Source organism: Bos javanicus, chromosome 20 (assembly GCF_032452875.1).
Source record: "Bos javanicus breed banteng chromosome 20, ARS-OSU_banteng_1.0, whole genome shotgun sequence".
NCBI lineage: Eukaryota > Metazoa > Chordata > Mammalia > Artiodactyla > Bovidae > Bos > Bos javanicus.
Genome location: NC_083887.1, coordinates 2,950,057 through 2,971,832, shown reverse-complemented (window position 1 = coordinate 2,971,832; position 21,776 = coordinate 2,950,057). Strand labels below are relative to the sequence as shown.

The 21,776-nt window shown below is 37.6% G+C and overlaps 1 protein-coding gene across 1 annotated transcript in view; it reads right to left on the bottom strand.

Annotated features, from left to right (window-relative positions):
- Positions 1 to 21,776, bottom strand: part of RANBP17 (RAN binding protein 17) — a 365,939-nt gene that overhangs the window by 86,978 nt on the left and 257,185 nt on the right. The window contains exons 17-18 of the mRNA XM_061393198.1: positions 12,865 to 12,928; positions 12,664 to 12,772 (exon numbers count right to left, since the gene is read on the bottom strand). Coding sequence (XP_061249182.1) covers positions 12,664 to 12,772; positions 12,865 to 12,928 — 173 coding nt within the window. The remainder of the gene's footprint in view (positions 1 to 12,663; positions 12,773 to 12,864; positions 12,929 to 21,776) is intronic.

Sequence of the window (21,776 nt, the reverse complement as noted above, 5' to 3'; positions counted from 1 at the left end):
CCCTCTACTGGATTTCCAACGACCTGATTCAACGGAAAGTTACTCATTTTTGAATTTCAATTTTTTTTCCTTTGGCGAAGTCACATTAAAATACAAATAGTAACTATTTTAGTATGTTGGCTCTTAGATATTTTATTTATAGGATATTTCATTTGTTATTTTGTATAATTTAAAATCTAGATTGGTGGGAATGTAAAATGGTGAAGCAAATATAATATGATTTAGTGACTGTGGAAAACAGTTTGGTAAGTACTCAAAAAGTTAAAAACAGAGTTGTTATATGACCCAGCAATTTTATTCCTAGGCATATGCCCTAGAGAACTGAAAGCATATGTCCCTACCAAAACTTAACATATGAATGTTCAGAGCAGCATTATCAAAATAGCCAAAAGGTGGAAACAACCTTACTGCTTATCAACTGATAAATGGATAAACAAAATGTGGTATATCCGCACAATGGAATATTAGCCAAAAAAAGGAATAAAGTGCTATATATGCTAAACATAGATGAGCCTCAAAAACATCATGGTACATGAAAGAAGCCAGATACAAAGGCCACATATATGACTCCACTCATATTAAATGTCTAGAATAGGCAAATCCATAGAGATAGACAGTATATGAGTGGCTCCCAGGAGCCAGGGATAATGAGGGGATGCTATTTTACAGGTACAGGGTTTCTTTCTAGGGTGATGAACATATTCTGGAATCAGATAATGGTAATAGTTGCACACTAAGTGAACATTCTAAATACTACTGAATTATATACTTTAACAGGATGAATTCTGTGGTATGAGAATCTTAACATGCACCACCCCCCCCAAAAAAACTACCACCACCAAATACCTGGGTTCCCCCCTCTTACCTGTAAACAGTGAAACTTCTCATTTCCTCAAATTCAAATAGCAGATAGATTACTGGGGAGCTGAGGGAGTGACCAAGGAGAAGCAAGTAATACGAATACTTATGGTAATAGTAAATGATGGTAGCCAACAGTTACTACCTGTTGTACTACCAGAGGATTTATTGTATAATATGTATTGTCTTGGAGAAGGCAATGGCACCCCACTCCAGTACTCTTGCCTGGAAAATCCCATGGATGGAGGAGCCTGGTAGGCTGCAGTCCATGGGGTCGCTAAGAGTCGGACAGGACTGAGTGACTTCACTTTCAGTTTTCACTTTAATGCATTGGAGAAGGAAATGGCAACCCACTCCAGTGTTCTTCCCTGGAGAATCCCAGGAACCGGGGAGCACGATGGGCTGCCGTCTTTGGGGACTCACAGAGTCAGACACGACTGAAGCGACTTAGCAGCAGCAGCAGCAGCATGTATTGTCTAACTCAATGAAACTAAGCCATGCCCATGGGGCAACCCAAGATGGGCGGGTCATGGTGGAGAGAGTATGAAAAGGCAAAATGATAGGATACTGAAAGAGGAGCTCCCCAGGTCAGTAGGTGCCCAATATGCTACCCAGTTGTGGACGTGACTGGTGATAGGAGCAAGGTCCGATGCTGTAAAGAGCAATATTGCATAGGAACCTGGAATGTCAGGTCCATGAATCAAGCCAAATTGGAAGTGGTCAAACAAGAGATGGCAAGAGTGAATGTCGACATTCTAGGAATCAGCGAACTAAAATGGACTGGAATGGATGAATTTAACTCAGATGACCATTATATCTACTACTGCAGGCAGGAATCCCTCAGAAGAAATGGAGTAGCCATCATGGTCAACAAAAGAGTCTGAAATGCAGTACTTGGATGCAATCTCAAAAACGACAGAATGATCTCTCTTCATTTCCAAGGCAAACCATTCAATATCACAGTAATCCAAGTCTATGCCCCAACCAGTAACGCTGAAGAAGCTGAAGTTGAATGGGTCTATGAAGACCTACAAGACCTTTTAGAAATAACACCCAAAAAAAGATGTCCTTTTCATTATAGGGGACTGGAATGCAAAAGTAGAAGTCAAGAAACACCTGGAGTAACAGGCAAATTTGGCCTTGGAATATGGAATGAAGCAGGGCAAAGACTAATAGAGTTTTATCAAGAAAATGCACTGGTTATAGCAAACACCCTCTTCCAACAACACAAGAGAAGATTCTACACATGGACATCACCAGATGGTCAACACCGAAATCAGATTGATTATATTCTTCGCAGCCAAAGATGGAGAAGCTCTATACAGTCAACAAAAACAAGACCAGGAGTTGACTGTGGCTCAGATCATGAACTCCTTATTGCCAAACTCAGACTGAAATTGAAGAAAGTAGGGAAAACCACTAGACCATTCAGGTATGACCTAAATCAAATCCCTTATGATTATACAGTGGAAGTGAGAAATAGATTTAAGGGACTAGATCTGACAGATAGAGTGCCTGATGAACTATGGACTGAGGTTCGTGACATTGTACAGGAGACAGGGATCAAGACCATCCCCAAGAAAAAGAAATGCAAAAAAGCAAAATGGCTGTCTGGGGAGGCCTTACAAATAGCTGTGAAAAGAAGAGAAGTGAAAAGCAAAGGAGAAAAGGAAAGATATAAGCATCTGAATGCAGAGTTCCAAAGAATAGCAAGAAGAGTTCAGAAAGCCTTCCTCAGAGATCAATGCAAAGAAATAGAGGAAAACACCAGAATGGTAAAGACTAGAGATCTCTTCAAGAAAATTAGAGATACCAAGGGACCATTTCATGCAAAGATGGGCTCGATAAAGGACAGAAATGGTACGGACCTAACAGAAGCAGAAGATATCAAGAAGAGGTGGCAAGAATACACAGAAGAACTGTACAAAAAAGATCTTCACGACCCAGATAATCACGATGGTGTGATCACTCACCTAGAGCCAGACATCCTGAAATGTGAAGTCAAGTGGGCCTTGGAAAGCATCACTACGAACAAAGCTAGTGGAGGTGATGGAATTCCAGTTGAGCTATTTCAAATCCTGAAAGATGATGCTATTGAAAGTGCTGCACTCAATATGCCAGCAGATTTGGAAAACTCAGCAGTGGCCGCAGGACTGGAAAAGGTCAGTTTTCATCCTGATCCCAAAGAAAGGCAATGCCAAAGAATGCTCAAACTACCGCACAATTGCACTCATCTCATATGCTAGTAAAGTAATGCTCAAAATTCTCCAAGCCAGGCTTCAGCAATATGTGAACCGTGAACTTCCTGATGTTCAAGCTGGTTTTAGAAAAGGCAGAAGAACCAGAGATCAAATTGCCAACATCCACTGGATCATCAAAAAAGCAAGAGAGTTCCAGAAAAACATCTATTTCTGCTTTATTGACTATGCCAAAGCCTTTGACTGTGTGCATCACAATAAACTGTGGAAAATTCTTCAAGAGATGGGAATATCAGACCACCTGACCTGCCTCTTGAGAAATCTGTATGCAGGTCAGGAAGCAACAGTTAGAACTGGACATGGCACAACAGACTGGTTCCACATTGGAAAAGGAGTAAGTCAAGGCTGTATATTGTCACCCTGCTTATTTAACTTATATGCAGAGTACATCATGAGAAATGCCGGACTGGAAGAAACACAAGCTGGCATCAAGATTGCTGGGAGAAGTATCAATAACCTCAGATATGCAGATGACGCCACCCTTATGGCAGAAAGTGAAGAGGAACTAAAAAGCCTCCTGATGAAAGTGAAAGAGGAGAGTGAAAAAGCTGGCTTAAAGCTCAACATTCAGAAAACAAAGATCATGGCATCTGGTCCCATCACTTCATGGGAAATAGATGGGGAAACTGGAAACAGTGTCAGACTTTATTTTTGGGGGGCTCCAAAATCACTGCAGATGGTGACTGCAGCCATGAAATTAAAAGACGCTTACTCCTTGGAAGGAAAGTTATGACCAACCTAGATAGCATATTCAAAAGCAGAGATATCACTTTGTCAACAAAGGTCCGTCTAGTCAAGGCTATGGTTTTTCCTGTGGTCATGTATGGATGTGAGAGTTGGACTGTGAAGAAGGCTGAGTGCCGAAGAATTGATGCTTCTGAGCTGTGGTGTTGGAGAAGACTCTTGAGAGTCCCTTGGACTGCAAGGACATCCAACCAGTCCATTCTGAAGGAGATCAGCCCTGGGATTTCTTTGGAAGGAATGATGCTAAAGCTGAAACTCCAGTACTTTGGCCACCTCATGCAAAGAGTTGACTCATTGGAAAAGACTCTGAAGCTGGGAGGGATTGGGGGCAGGAGGAGAAGGGGACGACAGAGGATGAGATGGCTGGATGGCATCACTGACTCGATGGACGTGAGTCTGGGTGAACTCCGGGAGTTGGTGATGGACAGGGAGGCCTGGCGTGCTGCGATTCATGGGGTCACAAAGAGTCAGACACGACTGAGCGACTGATGAACTGATGTATTGTGTGAAATACTTTGGTATTAGTGATAAGTAGGAATGGTAGGCTGAATAATGGCCCTCCAGAGATGTCTACACCCTAATCCTTGGAATCTGTGAGTATGTGACAAAAGAGAATTAAAAGGCTGCTAATCAACTGACTTTAAAATAGAAGATTATCCTGGGTTATCCAGGTGGGTTTCATGTAATTGCAAAGGTCCATAAATGTTTTGGAAGCAGAAGGGGGAAAACCAGAGAGACGACAGAATGAGAAGAATTTGATGGACCTTGGAAAAGGAGATCATGGACCAAGGACTTAGGTAGCCTCTAAGTTGAAAAAGTCAAGGGAACATAATCTTTCTTAGAGCCTACAGAGAGGAACACTGCCCTGCTAACACTGATGGTAGCCCACTGAGACCCATATCGGACTTCTGATCTTCAAAGTTATAAAATAAATTTTTATAATCTTTAAGCCATTAAATTTGTGGTAATTTGTTAAAATCGCCCAGTAGGCTCCTTTGTTCATGGAATTCTCCAGGCCCGAATACTTGAGTAGGTAGCCATTCCCTTCTCCAGGGGATCTTCCCAACCCAGGGATTGAACTTGGGTCTCCTGCATTGCAGATGGATTCTTCCATCTGAGCCACCAGGGAAGCCCCAAAACAGTAATAGGAAACTAATATATCAGTAAAGATCAGGTCTAATGCCATGAAGCTCTTAATAAGGATTAAGAGGAGAGGCACAGAATGAGACACAAAGGCAGTGAGTGAAGAAGAAAACAACTGATCCTCCATATCCATAAGTTCCACATCCTTGGATTCAACCTACCAGAGATTAGGAATATTCAGGAAAAAAAAATTCTACAACGGTCCAAAAAGTAAAACTTGAATCTGCCATGGCTGGCAACTATTTATATAGCATTTAGATCATATTAGGTATTACAAGTAATCTAGAGATGATTTAAAGTATACAGGAGGATGTGTACACATTATTTGCAAAACTATGACAATTTGTTTTAGGGACTTTAGCAAATGCAGATTTTGGTACTGGTGGGGGATGGTAGTCCTGGAACCAAGGCCCTGTGTATACTGAAGGATAACTGCAATCTGTTTAAAACCAAGGACCAGCTTCCCTGGTGGTCCAGTGGTTGAGAATCCGCCTTGAAATGTAGGGTACCACCTGTTGGATCCCTGGCCGGGGAAGATCACACATGCTGTGGGGCAACTAAGCCCGTGTGCTACAGCAGCTAAAGTCAACATGCCTAGAGCCAGTGCTCTGCAACAGCAGAAGCCATGCAATGAGAAACCCCAGTGTAGCAACCAAGATGCATGTGTGCGTGCTCAGTCATGTTCAACTCTTTGCAACCCCATGGACTGTAGCTCAACAAGCTCCTCTGTCCATGGAGAGTGGGCTGCTATTTACTTCTCCAGGGGATCTTCCCAACCCAGGGATCAAACCCACATCTCCTGCATTGGCAGGTGGATTCTTTACCACTGAGCCGCCTGGGAAGCCTGGCAATGAAGACCCAGTGCAGCCAAAAAATAAAAAAATTCAAAACCCCAAGCACCAAGAGTAATATCATAAAAGAGCCAGTGACTTCTACAGATCTAGGCCCACATTTTCTGCTGTTCCCCAGTACTTTATGACGATAGCACTTCTAAAGTTATTAGAAAAAGGCTTGAGAAATGTGCATAGCTAGATTTAACTTGGGCCCAAACTTGGTTTGTCAGTTTCCCTCTAAACTACCAAGGAATTTTAGTTGGCTGTGAGATGACTTAGGGTTTTGGGCAGGATGTTCTAGTATCAGTCAGGAGAAGTCATCAGCTGCACTGATGTAGAACAGCTGAATTACGGGTGTGGATTCGCCTCATTTTGAGGTCCCAGTGTCTGTCCGTGAATGCCCCTAACAGTGCATTCAATAAAATATTTGTCATAATTAATTAATATATACTGAGTGCTTGTTTTGTGAAAGGAATTGTTCCAGGCCCTTTCACACATGCTTATCCTATTTAAACCACATGCCAGTTCTTCAGAGTAGGTATCTCCATTTAATAGATGAGAAAATTGAGGCACACCTTAATTCTTCTCCCTAGGGAACCAGAATGTTTATTTTAGTTCCCAGGAGAAAAATACATTGTCCTACAGAAGATTACTTATTTCTTGTCTAAGAAACCTTTCCTAAAAATTTCTCCCCTGAAGCATCTCATTCCCTGGGGTGCTCTGGACTCTACCCTCAAAACCAGGTAAGTTATTAAAACTGGATCTGAATTTAATGGGCTGCTTTCTGCCTACAGGGCCAGCTAATTAGTCTTAATTATCTCATTATAGATTCTAAGTATTTCCAGCTGCTTTTTTACCCATTATTGCCCACTCCCTCCTCAACCCCAACAAATGTCTATTTCCCAGATAGTCTCTGCCAAGTCGTGGACACAAGTGATAGACATTGAGGTATCCTTCCTATCTGTCAGAACCTGACTATTTCGGATCAAGCTTCTCACTCACTAAATCCTCCTGGGATATCTATCTACTTCTGTGTCCTTTTTTCCATGAGAAGAAATATGCTTTAGCCGATTATTAGACCTAAGAAAAAATTTTAAAACTACATTTGACTTTCACTGACCACAGAACTGTAATATACCAATATAGGACAAATAATAAACATGAATATTATCTGTTTAGATAGAAGTTTGGAAAGTAATCCCTTCTTCCCTCCAGCCTCAAATCATTCATTCAGTCCAAGTAGTTCAAATAAAAATGAAGAAAAAGTTACATTCCCTAATTGATTTGAGAAAGTGATAGGCAAAGGAACAGCAAAAGTGAATATATGGTCAGAGGGCTACAAATTATATGACTGACCTTGGGCAAGTCATTGAATCTCACTTTCTTAACAGATAAACAATGCAATGATACCCATTTCATGTAGGCTGTGGTGAAGATCAAATAGGAAAATGTATGTCAAAGTGGTCTGCAAACTATAAATTTGTAAACAAATGTTAGTTATTATTAATAAAGAAAAGGAGTTTCCTCTGTATTTTCACTTCTTTCTTTAGCAGCTACTTCTAGAATACTCTTCCAATCCCAAAGAAAGGCAATGCCAAAGAACGCTCAAACTACTGCACAATTGCACTCATCTCACACACTAGTAAAGTAATGCTCAAAATTCTCCAAGCCAGGCTTCAGTAATTCGTGAACCGTGAACTTCCAGATGTTCAAGCTGGTTTTAGAAAAGGCAAAGGAACCAGAGATCAAATTGCCAACATCTGCTGGATCACGGAAAAAGCAAGAGAGTTCCAGAAAAACATCTATTTCTGCTTTGTTGACTATGCCAAAGCCTTTGACTGTGTGGATCACAATAAACTGTGGAAAATTCTGAAAGAGATGGGAATACCAGACCACCTGACCTGCCTCTTGAGAAACCTATATGCAGGTCAGGAAGCAACAGTTAGAACTGGACATGGAACAACAGACTGGTTCCAAATAGGAAAAGGAGTATGTCAAGGCTGTATATTGTCACCCTCCTTATTTAACTTATATGCAGAGTAAGTACATCATGAGAAACACTGGACTGGGAGAAACGCTGGACTGGAAGAAACACAAGCTGGAATCAAGATTGCTGGGAGAAGTATCAATAACCTCAGATATGCAGATGACACCACCCTTATGGCAGAAAGTGAAGAGGAACTCAAAAGCCTCTTGATGAAAGTGAAAGTGGAGAGTGAAAAAGTTGGCTTAAAGCTCAACATTCAGAAAACGAAGATCATGGCATCTGGTCCCATCACTTCATGGGAAATAGATGGGGAAACTGTGGAAACAGTGTCAGACTTTATTTTTGGGGCTCCAAAATCACTGCAGATGGTGACTGCAGCCATGAAATTAAAAGACGCTTACTCCTTGGAAGGAAAGTTATGACCACCCTAGATAGCATATTCAAAAGCAGAGACATTACTTTGCCAACAAAGGTCCTTCTAGTCAAGGCTATGGTTTTTCCAGTGGTCATGTATGGATGTGAGAGTTGGACTGTGAAGAAGGCTGAGCGCCGAAGAATTGATGCTTTTGAACTGTGGTGTTGGAGAAGACTCTTGAGAGTCCCTTGGACTGCAATGAGATCCACCAGTCCATTCTAAAGGAGATCGGTCGTGGGTGTTCTTTGGAAGGAGTGATGCTAAACCTGAAACGCCAGTACTTTGGCCACCTCATGCAAAGAGTTGACTCATTGGAAAAGACTCTGAAGCTGGGAGGGATTGGGGGCAGGAGGAGAAGGGGATGACAGAGGATGAGATGGCTGGATGGCATCACCGACTCGACAGACACGAGTTTGGGTAGACTCCGGGAGTTGGTGATGGACAGGGAGGCCTGGCGTGCTGCATGCAATTCATGGGGTCGCAAAGAGTCGGACATGACTGAGCGACTGAACTGAACTGAACTGAACTTCCCTTTTTATTCAAGTCGTTTACTTGCTATTTCAGATTTTTCAAATTTAAGCTAGAGATATCTTCAGGTGCCAATTACCTATTAGAAGCCACAAAGGTACATGGATATTATGCTACCTTCATCCCTAAAGAGAGAACCCTCTCTTAAAGTCCATAAACATCATTTTAATATTAGTACCCCTGTGATCATGAAAAGTATGACTGCTTGTAAGAGTCTGGATATCTAAGGAAAGCACTGCTCACTCAGATCCCATCAACATGCTTCTCATCGGAGTAGTTCAAGATAAAGAACAATCATAAAGTGTCCAAGGAAAATCAACTATGACACTGAGCAATTCTAAATTTGTGGTTGGTAAAAAACTTAATCTGCAACTAACAATATTTAGTTCTCTGCAAAACAAAAAGGTGTATTGTAGCTCGCTCCCACACTTCCCCTCTTTAATATTTGTCAACTGAATTCACCTCCACTCAAATTAAACAAAATAGAAGGTTTTTATTTATTCAAGTATTTTACACTGAACAGCTCCCTGGAGGTTCTCCATTTACTGGCTTGGGTAATATTATCTTTCCTTTAGTTTATTAGATTGACAAAGTTAATTTAAAAATAACCTTGGGAACTTTAAGTGATTCTTGGAAGGGCTAACATGCATGCACATATGGTTGGTCACTATTTTTTTCTGTATGTATGTTGTCTCATGAAGGGTTTTTCTTACATTAATTTTTATAATTTCTTAAAATAAAAAAAAATGTTGCCAACATAAAAATCGTCTTTCTGATGATGAAATGCTTTCAATTCTGTTCTTCATACAAGTGAACATTTTGTCTAGTTTAGCCAAAGAGCAATTTGATAAAGTGGTACAACTGTTTACTGTCAACACCCCACCCCCAACATTTTAATCTGAAATACAACCTGGGGCACATAGCATCTAATTAAATTCATACAAAGTACAAATTACTGAATAGAAACCAAAATGCATTTCAAAGTAAATACCAATTAATGTGACACCCAATTTCTTCCCCCTTTTAAATCACTCCAGTGTGCATGGCTTATACACAAAGACTATTCAGTTTCTTTGTAAGATTCAATTAGAATATGCTTTATATTTCAATCCACGAATCATGTCCAATGCTCTGCAAGCAGGTTGGCTAGGCATTTTTTCTATGCTGTTTTTTTTTAAATCACTGATATAAAATGTTCGTCTTTAATTTTTTTGTTTAATTTGAGAAGAATTCTCATTATCTAATATTTCCCTCATTTAATACATGGATCTTTGAATTTGACAACATCACTATCTCTTTTTTCCTTGTTTTCATGAAAGTGAACACCCAACAGAAAACTATAAAGCCATATATATAGGGATTCTGATAGCAACATCTAGTCAATCTAGCTTGTGAGACAGGCTTCAAATAATAAAACTGTGTTCAACAACACTCAACAAATGCTTGTCTATAAAGTAATAACTTGAACAGAGAGCAACAAGTGACTCATTGAGCACAAAAGTGGCCAAGTGTCGATAAACACTTGCAAAAGCAATCAGCCACTTGATTTGTTTTGTCTTCGAGAGCCCAGTGATCAAACGACTCCCAGAGAGAGACCATGGCAGGCGGAGCTGAACTCAGGAGCCAGGACGATGGCATGGTGTGTCCTTTACTCACCAAATACTAACTGAGCACCTACAATGTAGAGACGCTGAGACTGGTACGAGAAAAGATGAAGAAGGCAATATTTATACTCTAAAGAAGGTCAACACACTTGGGGAAGAAAAGGAACTCTGGTTTGTAACAAGGGAAGGAAGCTCTGGCAATATTTACTACAAATCATCACTTGATGCTTATAATATATGTTTAATTATTTTTAAAAGTGAAAAAACCCTATTAAATAAAAAATTTCTTTTCAAACAATGCACAAGTTCCCTGAGTGCAGCTGATATTGTTTTTAATTTTTATCTACTCTCAGATTTAGTTTACTTACATTGAGTATTGTTTAACTTTGGTCTCCCTGCTTCTTTCAGTCTGTTTGACAGGTCATTAAGAGCATTTTTAAGGCTTAGGAAACAAATTAAGTCTAGACAAGGGTTTCACTATCTCCTTTACTGCTTGGACAATTGGGAAGGCAAGGAGGCTAGCTCCGTGAGGGCAGGGGCCAGTGTGTCTGCCTGGTCCTTGTCTTGTCCTCAGAGCTCAGGACAGGGTGCTCTCAAAATGATTATGGAGGACGGTGACAAAGAGTCTGGACTGCTCTTCTGCTCTCCGAGGCAGCCGCTGAGAGGTAACGCAGGCCAGTGTGCAGTATGCGAGGCTGTCGCTCGGATCTCCCATTTGCCTAAGGTAGCAGATGATTGGGTTTTGCATGCCTGGTTTACACTCTTCAAATATTTATAGACAGTTTTCTTTGCCTCAAGCCCTACTTGTCACTTAGCCAAGTTATACATACATGGTTCTTTTAATCTTTCTTTAGAAATCAATCCCACTAAGCTCCTTAATCATTCCAGTTGCATTTTCCTCAACTTTTGGCTGTTTGTCTTTCTGGTAATATATTCTGTTGAAATGCATGAAAATAACATAGATGTGGAGCAAAGAAGGATTTAGTTATCTTTCTATTACAAAAGGATCAATGCCTTTTATGTGCAAAATGAAATTATTTATCCCTTTTCTTTACATATGATCATGTTTTTAAAAATTCATATTTAAATAGATGGATCAATCAATACATTGCAAGAGAACAGAAGAAAAAGTATCATCAGTATTCTTTTCTCTAAAGGTGACACTGTCATTGATTTAAGTCTCTCATGTGTCTATACACTGATTAATTTAACCTGAAGTATCCAAACATGGGGGAAAATGGGATTCCAGATGACATGGTCAACACAGGGAGGCTTAAGTACCCATTCTAAGGTAGCTATCTACTTGTGGATACTTCTAACTTCTAGCTTTTCAAAGCTAATAGAACAAAATAGAACAAAACCAAGTTAATTCTTCCCATTAGGAAAATAATATAGTAAGGAAAATTTCAAATTACCAGAAAAGAGGAAGTTATTTATAGTACCCTACTCAAAGACAACATTTAACATTTTTGAAGAATTTCAAGACTTTTTTTGAGGCATTGTTTCTTTTCCCTCCTAATGAGCATGCTCAACATCATTTGCACAGCTTAATACCTTACTTTTTTGCTTGATATTGTAACAAAATTTCACATATTACTTTGTCTTCGAATCAAAATTTCTAATGACCACAGACTATTCCATGAAGTTAAGTAGATCTGGCTAACTTTATAATTCCCTGTTGTTGGACATTTACATCATTGCCACATTTCTCTAGATTAAATGCCATTACAAAGAAAATCTTTTTTATTGAGCTTTTCTGTGTTTAAGATTACACTTTGATTTGTATAGCAGTAAAATTAATGGATCAAAGCGAAAGTCTTAGTCACTCAGTCGTGTCTGACTCTGTGCGATCCCATGGACTGTGGCCTGCCATGGTTCCTCTGTCCGTGGAACTGTCCAGGCAAGAATACTGGAGTGGATTGCCATTCCCTTCTCTAGGGGATCTTCCCGACCCAAGGAGAGAATCCAGGTCTCCTGCATTGCAGGCAGATTCTTTACCATCTGAGCTACTAGCAAAGTCCCAAAGGATCAAAGGATACTCAGAAAATAAATTTTGAAGTAAAGAATTAACACAAGTACTAAGTGGAGTGAAAAATACCACCTTCTATACAAAAATTTGTCTTTTGGCTCCAAAGCTAATGAGTCAATGCTCAAATATTAGAAAGCTGTAAAAAATTGTCAAAGATGGCAAATTCCAATTAGTTAAATATGGTACCCACAAGTATGACACTCCTTCATTCACACAAATATACTGTCGATCCCTTATTAATTAAGCTTAAATTCTTAACCTTACCTAGATCTACCATCAGAAGACGAGTGAGGGCTGTGTAGAAGGCTGTTCGGCATCTGAAGTCACTGAGACTGTAACTGCCACTGATGCCAAGAAAGGGGAAGTGTTCACTCTAATGAAAGCAAAAGAGCATCCAAAGTTACTAATGGTTGACCTAAACTACCGAGAAAACTCTAGTCATCAATTCAAGGAAATAAGACTCACCGTGTGATTTTTTAGCATGAATTTCACAGCATCTATCTTCACAAGTTTTTTTAAAAGGATATAGGTAATAGACGTTAAGGCATCTGGGGAAATATGATTGTCTTACCAATAAGTAACAGATCACAAAATAACACTGAACTATAATGGCATCAATTTATATTTATGATGAATAAATATTATTTCTAAAGAGTTTTACTCCTATAGAAATGCCTTCCACTCTGTTAAGAATGATAATCCATTATTAACCAGTGCAATTACTTTTCCTATCTTATACATATTCTAGTTATGGAAAGAAAGAATGAATTTTATAATTAAGACAAAAACTTTTTTTACTATTAGAGCCTTGATGGTGGAAAATTAAAATTGACCCTTTTTACATTTGGGGTATAACTTGAGAACTTCTTTTCACTTAATATTATTTCATAAAAAATAATTATGAAAGACTATATATAGGCTATCAAGAAAGAGAAAATTATTCAATTCTAAGAAACATGAGCTTACTTAGTAGAAACCTAAGGAAATTCTGCTTTAGATGAAGAAAATCAGAATACAATTAGGAGGATGTAGCGACCGCAACTGCAGGTCCTTAAATGTTGAAGTACAGGTTTAAAGGACCTAAAATTTCTTACATTCCTACTAGGTATAAGGCATTATATATCTGTTAACCCACCTAATTTTCATAATTACACTGTTAAATATTATTTATTATGTTTAATCCGTAGATAGATAACAGAAGCTCTGAGAAATTAAGTTACTTGTCCAAGATTACATTGCTATGGACTGAGACTGCTGACATTTGACCTGAGATTTGACTATAAAGGCCACGTACTTTCTACTGTACCACATTATCCCCTGAACAGTTCAACTCAGAATGAGAATAGAGTTGAAAAACATCACAAACATGATCCCAAAGCCTAAATAACTTCTGGTTAATGCCATCATCAAAGAAAGGCTGAAGTGGGGTCTAAGAACACCAATTCAGTACACAAACACCCTCTGCTCTTACTTAGGGTTTATCCTAGTCCTGTGCTTTCCGGTCTAGCTAGGGCACCTGTGGGGCATTCCCTACATACTTACACATACCTTTCTTCAAACCATAATGATCTTATATGCTTCCAAAAAAAATAATAATCTTACATGGTTCCACTTATGTCCCAATGAAAACACTGGCTCTTTTCCTTCACATCATCTCCAAATGCAGACGTCTATTAACTCTATACACTGGCACTGATGAGCCTAATTTTAAATGTTAGTCACTCAAGTGTGGGTATAAGAATAGAAGACAAAAGTTAGGAAACCTGGGCTTTCAGTTTGACTATACCATTCAATCAGCTGGATGAGCCTGAGTATTACACTCTGTGTCTCTCAGCCTTAGTTTTCCTCAACAAATGAGGATACATGCAAGCTATCCTGGGTTGTGAGGATCAGTTGATGCACCTGTCTTTGCCAATTATAAATCATGGAGATGACACAAAGAGGCAGAGCATGAACATTTATAGAATGCTTATGACTTTCAAGGTTAATTCTCTCAATCCCATGAGATAGACTCTAGTTCTCAAATGAGGAAACAAACTATAAAAATGAAGTTAAACTTTCCAAAAGACAGGCAATTAGTATGATTTAGATTCAAGCCCCTCTGACTCAAGGCAGCCCATTCCAGTTGCAGGTTAAGCAACTGCATATTTTGCTTATCTCCAGACTAGACTGTAAGCTTTCTAAGTGTAGTGGCCGCACGTACTGTTTTCCTCAGTACACTGCTCTCAGCGGGTGCTCGACGCACTGTGTGTTTCTGGCAGGATGAAATGAGATCAAGGCTGATAGGCAGCAAGTCTCTCCTTGCTTACAAAGAGGCACACTTGATTTTTTCCAGTGTAAGTCACTGAGCAGAAGAACTGCCACTCAAACTCCACTCAGTTAAACAGGGGTAGGGATCAATAAGCTAAGAAATATCTTAAGTAATTACCAAATGCAATTCTCTTAGAATTGCAAAGTTAAAAGTGACAGTGTCTATGGGTAATAAGAATGCTGCCATTAATAGGAATCTTCCTGTCAGTGCTGCTAATAAACAGCAAGTCATGTTTTGACAATAGAATATTTATGGTAGCAATAAACAGAACATTCACAGGAAGAATCTCATCTGCCAAAGACACATTTTCTGCAGAATTGCATCTGTGCACTTTGTACCCAGGCCAGACTCACTGCCTTTTAATTACATTGTGAAGAAGAAGATTAAGAATGATTTTTAGAAACTTTTTTCAATAAAGAAAAAATGAAAGTTCATCTGAATACTTATATTTCCCTATAGGAATTCAATTCAAAGCTAGCCATGGCCCTTACAAAAATATATAATTTTTTAAAAAAGGTAAATAGATACGTCTTCATAATTTTCATTCTTCCCTAAGAGACTAGGATTCTTGTAAGCTGCACCATTTTGGTTGGGTGGTAGTACCAGGTTAGATTTCAGAGGCCTGTTGACAACAGTTCATAATAGTACATGTGGTTAATGGTGGTTAACAGTAACAGCAGTAGAAGTCTAGAAGAGTAAGAGAATTTAATAAAAGTTACACATGGAATATACAAATGGCAGAACTTCTGGATTCAAATCCAAACTTCAAAGGTCTGTGTGACTTGAAACTATAAGCTCTTCTCACTAGGCTGAATCATATCCATTCGATTTGAAATATGCCAAATGATTCTACAGAGATCACTAGCTTTTTGAGGTACAAGTGAAACTGGAACTAGGCCCCAGAAGGGACAGGGAAACTTCTTTTAGGAGGCATCAATTCATTAATGAGCCTTCATCACAGTCAGGACTGAGCAAACTCCACAGACTGGCTGATATTAACTTAACAAACAAAATGCTCAGAAAACCTGTCTATATCCATGTGGTTACGAAAACACTGATGGCAGTGAAGATGGTCTCACTGATAGTTAGCTTGGGCAAGAAAAAGTTGAAAGAATGGTGTATCTTAGAGATGGTCAAAAGTTTGAAAAAAATCTGTATCTTCAGAAGAGAAGAATAACCTAACTGACAAAGCCCTGGTTTCTTAAGTTACAGGTACCACACACTTTAGCAGCTAGTGGGCAAAGCAGCACCAAGTATTACTTCAATTCATGGCAGCAAGTATTTACTGAGTAATACTGTATTTCATTAATCCTAAAACATCATTGATTATAAAGAAGATCATTATTATATGCACTACTAAGAAAGTTTTAAAATATAAAATTATAAAACTAAGAAGTGTTAAAATGTGATGAAATTTCTCTTTTAAAATCAAAGTAGCGTATTAGATGCATGATATTCACTAAGAACAAGAGGGTGGATAACGGTACTGATCCAGGCAATTATGTAAAAGCCATACATGTTTACAAACATTATAGATAGAATTAGATCCTGATGATAGAAGAAAGTTCACAGATAAAAAATTACCCGATGGAAATTACTGTAGGTGTGATAGGTATATAGTATAATTACTGAAATATTAGTGATTTCAAAAGTAGAATTATGCTCATGAACTGTACTAGACTAAAAAAACCCCAAACAGGTATAACCAAAATGAAGCATCTTAAGGGGTACTAATTACTGCATGTAAGGAATAAGAGTTCAGTCACTTACTGTTTAGTCACACAACAGGAGAGGCAACAATATGGTCTCCTGTCTGCTGTGATGAAGTTCTGAAACTATAGGGAAAGGAAACAAAACAGTCCTAATAGCTAGTAACTTACAGTTTAATAGGAGAGAGAACTAGCTAATACTAGGCTATATTATATTTATCCCCAGAAATACAGAAAAGAACTAGGTGTCCAAGAACACTAAGTTAAAAGAAAAGGAACAAAATTGAAGCATTTAGTAGCATCTACCATGTGACTGGGTCAGTAATACCAGGTGCTTTATTACTGTTAGATAACACAGATATATTGTTACATATTTATTATATTATTTGAAAGTGAAAGTCACTCAGTTGTGTCCGACTCTTTGAGACCCCATGTACTATATGGTCCCTGGAATTTTCCAGGCCAGAATACTGGGGTGGGTAGCCTTTCCCTTCTCCAGGGGATCTTCCCAACCCAGGAATCAAACCAGGGTCTCCTGTACTACAGGTGGATTCTTTACCAACTGAGCTACCAGGGAAGCCCTATTATTTAATCTTTACAAAATCCTAAGAGATAGATGATATTCCCTTTCTACAAATGAAGAAACTGAGCCTTAGAGAAATTAAATGACTCCTTCGAGTTCTTTCAGTTAACACAGTGACTAAGGATTATAATTAATAATTACTTCAGGATGGCTCTACCAAGTTTTTAGCGAAACCTGAAAATTTAAGAGACCTAAGTGAGTTATAATGGGTCAAACGAAGAGAATAGCATATGTGGTGATTCAGTGAAAGATAATGAAGGGTATCAAAAAGAGTGAAAATCGCTCTGTCGTGTCTAGACTCTCTGTGGCGCCATGGACCGTAGGCTGCCAGGTTCCTCTGTTCATGGGATTTTCCAGGCAAGAATACTGAAGTGGGTAGCCACTTCCTTCTCCAGGGGATCTTCCCAACCCAAGGATCGAACCCATGTCTCCCGCATTACAGGAAGACTCTTTATTGTCTGAGCCACCAGGGAAGCCTGAAGGATATCAAGGGGAAGGCAAAACAAATTTCTTTGGCCCAAGTATAAAGTATAAATTGGGGTTGAGTTGTGGATCAGGAAATTAGTTTTGGGAACTCAATAAGTTAGGTACCGTTAAAGAACTCAAGTTTAAATCAATAATTTTACTTTGACCCAAGAAGCATGTGATTCTGGGCTTTTGGGAAGTGAAATGATCAGATCAAAATAATACTCAAGGAAGGTAAGCTTGTAAAGCATGAATCTATAAAGAACTGACAGAAGGCCTGCATAAGTGGGCTACAGAGGAGAAACAGAAGATTCTCACAGTTGATGCTAGTATACAAACAAATAGAGCAGATTAATTATGGGATGACTTTTCCAAAGATGATAGAGACAGCAAACAAAGAAATACATCAACATTTCTTTTGATAAGAAATGTTAATAGAAGTATGCCTGAGGGATGTAGCTGAAACTAGTTTTATTTAACATTCTGAAAACCATCTGAAGATGGTGATATTCATTGAAATAAAATATACATTTTAATACTGTTTCACAAAAGCACAATTACTACTGTTTATTACTAAATATCTCCTGTAACAGACATATCCAGTTTTACTTCCAGCCTTTCCCCTTACTTCATACTAGACTTTCATCTTCTACTCTTTCCTGATGCTCCACCTCATTCAGGATTCACCGAATCCTGGTGTACAGGAACTACGGGAGATAGTCTTAGAAAGTTAGTCTGAAGCCAAATGGAAGGAATTCTTTTTATAGCAGATAACCTGAGCCAGATTCATGGTTTCTCAGTTTAGACTATGCACTTGCACAGAGTTCTGTGGTTATAAAGGCCTCTGCTTGGTTCAGTGTGCTGCTGCTGAAGACTTTAAATTCTTAATCATTTATGAACAACGCACACCACATTTTCATTTTGTACTGGGCCCAGTGGATGATGTATGCGGTCTTGCAATAACATGAAGAAGTTATTAATTCTAAGAATTGTTGAAGTTCACATTATCAATAGGGTAAAATAAGTTTGGATAAATTCATGAATTAATGTAGAATTCTTAATGAGGTCTGTTTTTAAGAAGCTGAAGACTATCTTTTGGGTTTTCTCAAACCTTTGAGGATGATGTAATAAGGGCAGCTACCAACAGAGGGCCTAACAGAAAATGAAATTTCCTTTCTCATTATGATCTATCTGAAACTCAGAGACATGCATGCAACTGCTATAAATCTGAGTAAACAATGAATTACAATAGAAATGTTGATCAACTACTTTTCAAAGGAAGAAAAACTTGAAATAATGATTAAAAACCAAACAGAATTATGAATGAAATGTGACACTTCCCTCTCTCTCAGCATTTAAAAAAGTAAGTTTCTTTGATGGCTCTCTATGACCCTTATTCTCACTCTAGTTTCCCCGGCAGCTTCCTTGTCCTAATCACTTAAACAATCTTACATCTTCCCCAATTAGACAGAAACCAGAATTTACGACTGGAAAACATATCAAAGCAGGAAAAGGATACCCAAGTATTAAAACTAACTGTGAAGGGCTGCGCCAGGACAGAGTCATTTCAATCCTGTGTCTGTTAGAAAAAGCTATTTAGAATCTGGAATTATTGAAATTTAACCTTAGAAAATTAAAAAGTACATTAAAAAGTTACTAGATATGTTTGCTAAATTTGCCGTATATGCCACATATAATGAATCTGCTGGGAGAACAAACTTTCTCTCAAAAAGGCCAATGGATTTTAAAGTTACGATAGACTTGCCAATTTAGAAAGCTTCAAATTTACCAACAGAAACCTTGGAATAAATGCAACAAGGGCTTTCCAGTTAAAATCTGGGGACTTAACACAATGGTAGCCTCCTCACACACATTATTATTATTTAGAAAACTAGACTATTTCTAAAAATGTCAAATCTGCCTTTTCTAAGTGAAGACAAATTTCCTCAGAGAAGATTCTGTAGGAGAAATATTCAGATTTTCTGTTGAGGACATTAAGTTCTATTTTCCAATTAACTTAAGGCAGAAGTCTTCAAAATATGGTCCGTGAGCCACCAGCATCAGCTGAGAACTAATGAAAATGCAAATTCTCAGGCCTCGGTCTAAATTTTAAAATAGAATTTTAAACCTCTTAAAACAGAAGCTCTGGGGGTAGTGGGGCCCAGTAATTTGTATTTTAACAAGAACTCCAGAAATTCTGACTATCACTAAAGTTTGAGATGACTGCCTTAGGTAAATAAACATGAGGCTTTTTAGTACTTCCTAAAAATTAGGACCTTTGTGATTTTAATTCCTAAGCAAGCAGTCAGATAGAAGAACACCAAAATTCAGAGACTGGCTTTGAGGACCATAAATAATAAGTAAGATTCACGCTGAAGAAGATAAAAATACAAAAAACAAAACAATAATTATTTGAAAACATGCATTATAAAAGTAATAAGGGACATTAAAAATTTTACAGTAAGATAACATGCTTTTCATTTATTTGTTACTAGCATTTTCAATATAAATATTTTGAATATTAATATATAAACAGATTTCCATTTATAAAGGTCAGTTGGTGATGATTTTTATCTTGCATAACTGCTTCTATCGCTGAGCCATCTTACTTTTAACACAGAAATAACGTATTGCTTTAAAATCAGGATTTAAAAACACATTACAATAAAGAAATCGATTAGAAACAACAAAACATGCATTAGGTAACCAGCAACTGCACTGAAATAGATACACCACTCACATATTCCATTATGTAAATGAATTCAAAGATGTTTCATGACTGATCAGCTAGAAGGGACATAATGATTTATAATTCAAATAACTGAGCACTGAAATCAAATTGAGTTAATATATATTTCTAAATATGCAAACCTGAAATAATTGTTAAAAAATATAAATCAATGTACCCAAGTTGAAATTATGCCCATCCCTTGGTTTAAAATGTTACAGCTCTTAAACTTTTATCTAATAAGCTTTTGGAAAATATGATTTTTTATTAACTTCAAAAAGGAATGCTCAAAAGCAATAAGTGACTTGTAAAATAAAAGATTATAGTCAGGATTAAAGAATATATAAAAGATGTAAATGATAGGAAAGGATCTTAAATAGCAGATACAAATAAATTAGGCTTTATGTAAATTAAACAAAAAAGAATACAAATCAAATTAATTTTATATTAGATTTCAATTTCAACCTAAAAAATAGGGTAAATCTAAACACAGATATGTGCTATAAAATAACATAGGCTTCTTTTCAGATAATATGTTCTCAAAGTAATACATTGTGAAAAGGCCAGAGTTTGCAATACTAGGAAGTACTTATAAACCACTTCATATGTTAGAAATAAAGAGTATTTCAGCATTATTATTAAAAAAATACAGGTTGAGTTTTTTTTTTAATAAGAAAAAATACATATCTTAAAAAGCCAAAATGACCACTGGAATTGGGTTGTACATCACTTTCCAGTAAAAAGGAAAAACAGCCTGGACAGGTGTAATTTATCATTTTTCTGATTTAATATCAAAGAAATATATTAAAATAATAAAAAGAATCCTGAAATCCTCAAAATTTGTAGTGATAAATAGCCCTCCCTGTCTTTATTGCATTATACCTACTAACAGAAATATTGCATGGTGGATTTTGCCAGACAAGGACGATTATTTTCCAATAAAAAGTTGCATATTAAATTCCAGCACAAAAGTGGGTGTCTAATACTTTGGAAATCTTTTATGGTTTGCCAAGGAACACAATTTTAAACTTAACTAATACAAACATATTCCTGGAGTGAACCCACGTTAAAGATTTCTATCCAGTGCCACCCATTTTCAGAATGCTGTCTTCATATTAAAATATCAGCTAATCTTAGTGGTTAACTAAACTAACACTTATTTTTCACAACTCCTATATATTTGATAGCTAACATATAAAACATAATCAACATGCTTCTCTCTCATTGGTAGAAACACTACAATGCTATCAACTATGATGTAGTAAGAAAGGATGATTCTGGTTTTAGATTTTAAAAATCTGGTAAAGAGAGACCTAACCATTTAATGTGTAATGGGAAATCTTATTCTAGAGTAAACAAGATGTTGATTTGGTAGAGGAAATAATCAAGGAAGTGGTCAAAACCCTTATAATTCTCTTTCTGTTACTCCTTTGTGCCTATTAACTAGAGAAAATAATACTCATTTCAATTGAAATGAACACTGAAGAAATACTGACTCTTAGGAATTCAGTTTTTATAAAATAACAGTTTTTAGAATATACTGACCTTCTTAAGATTAGTTATACGTGTTCTTTTAAAACA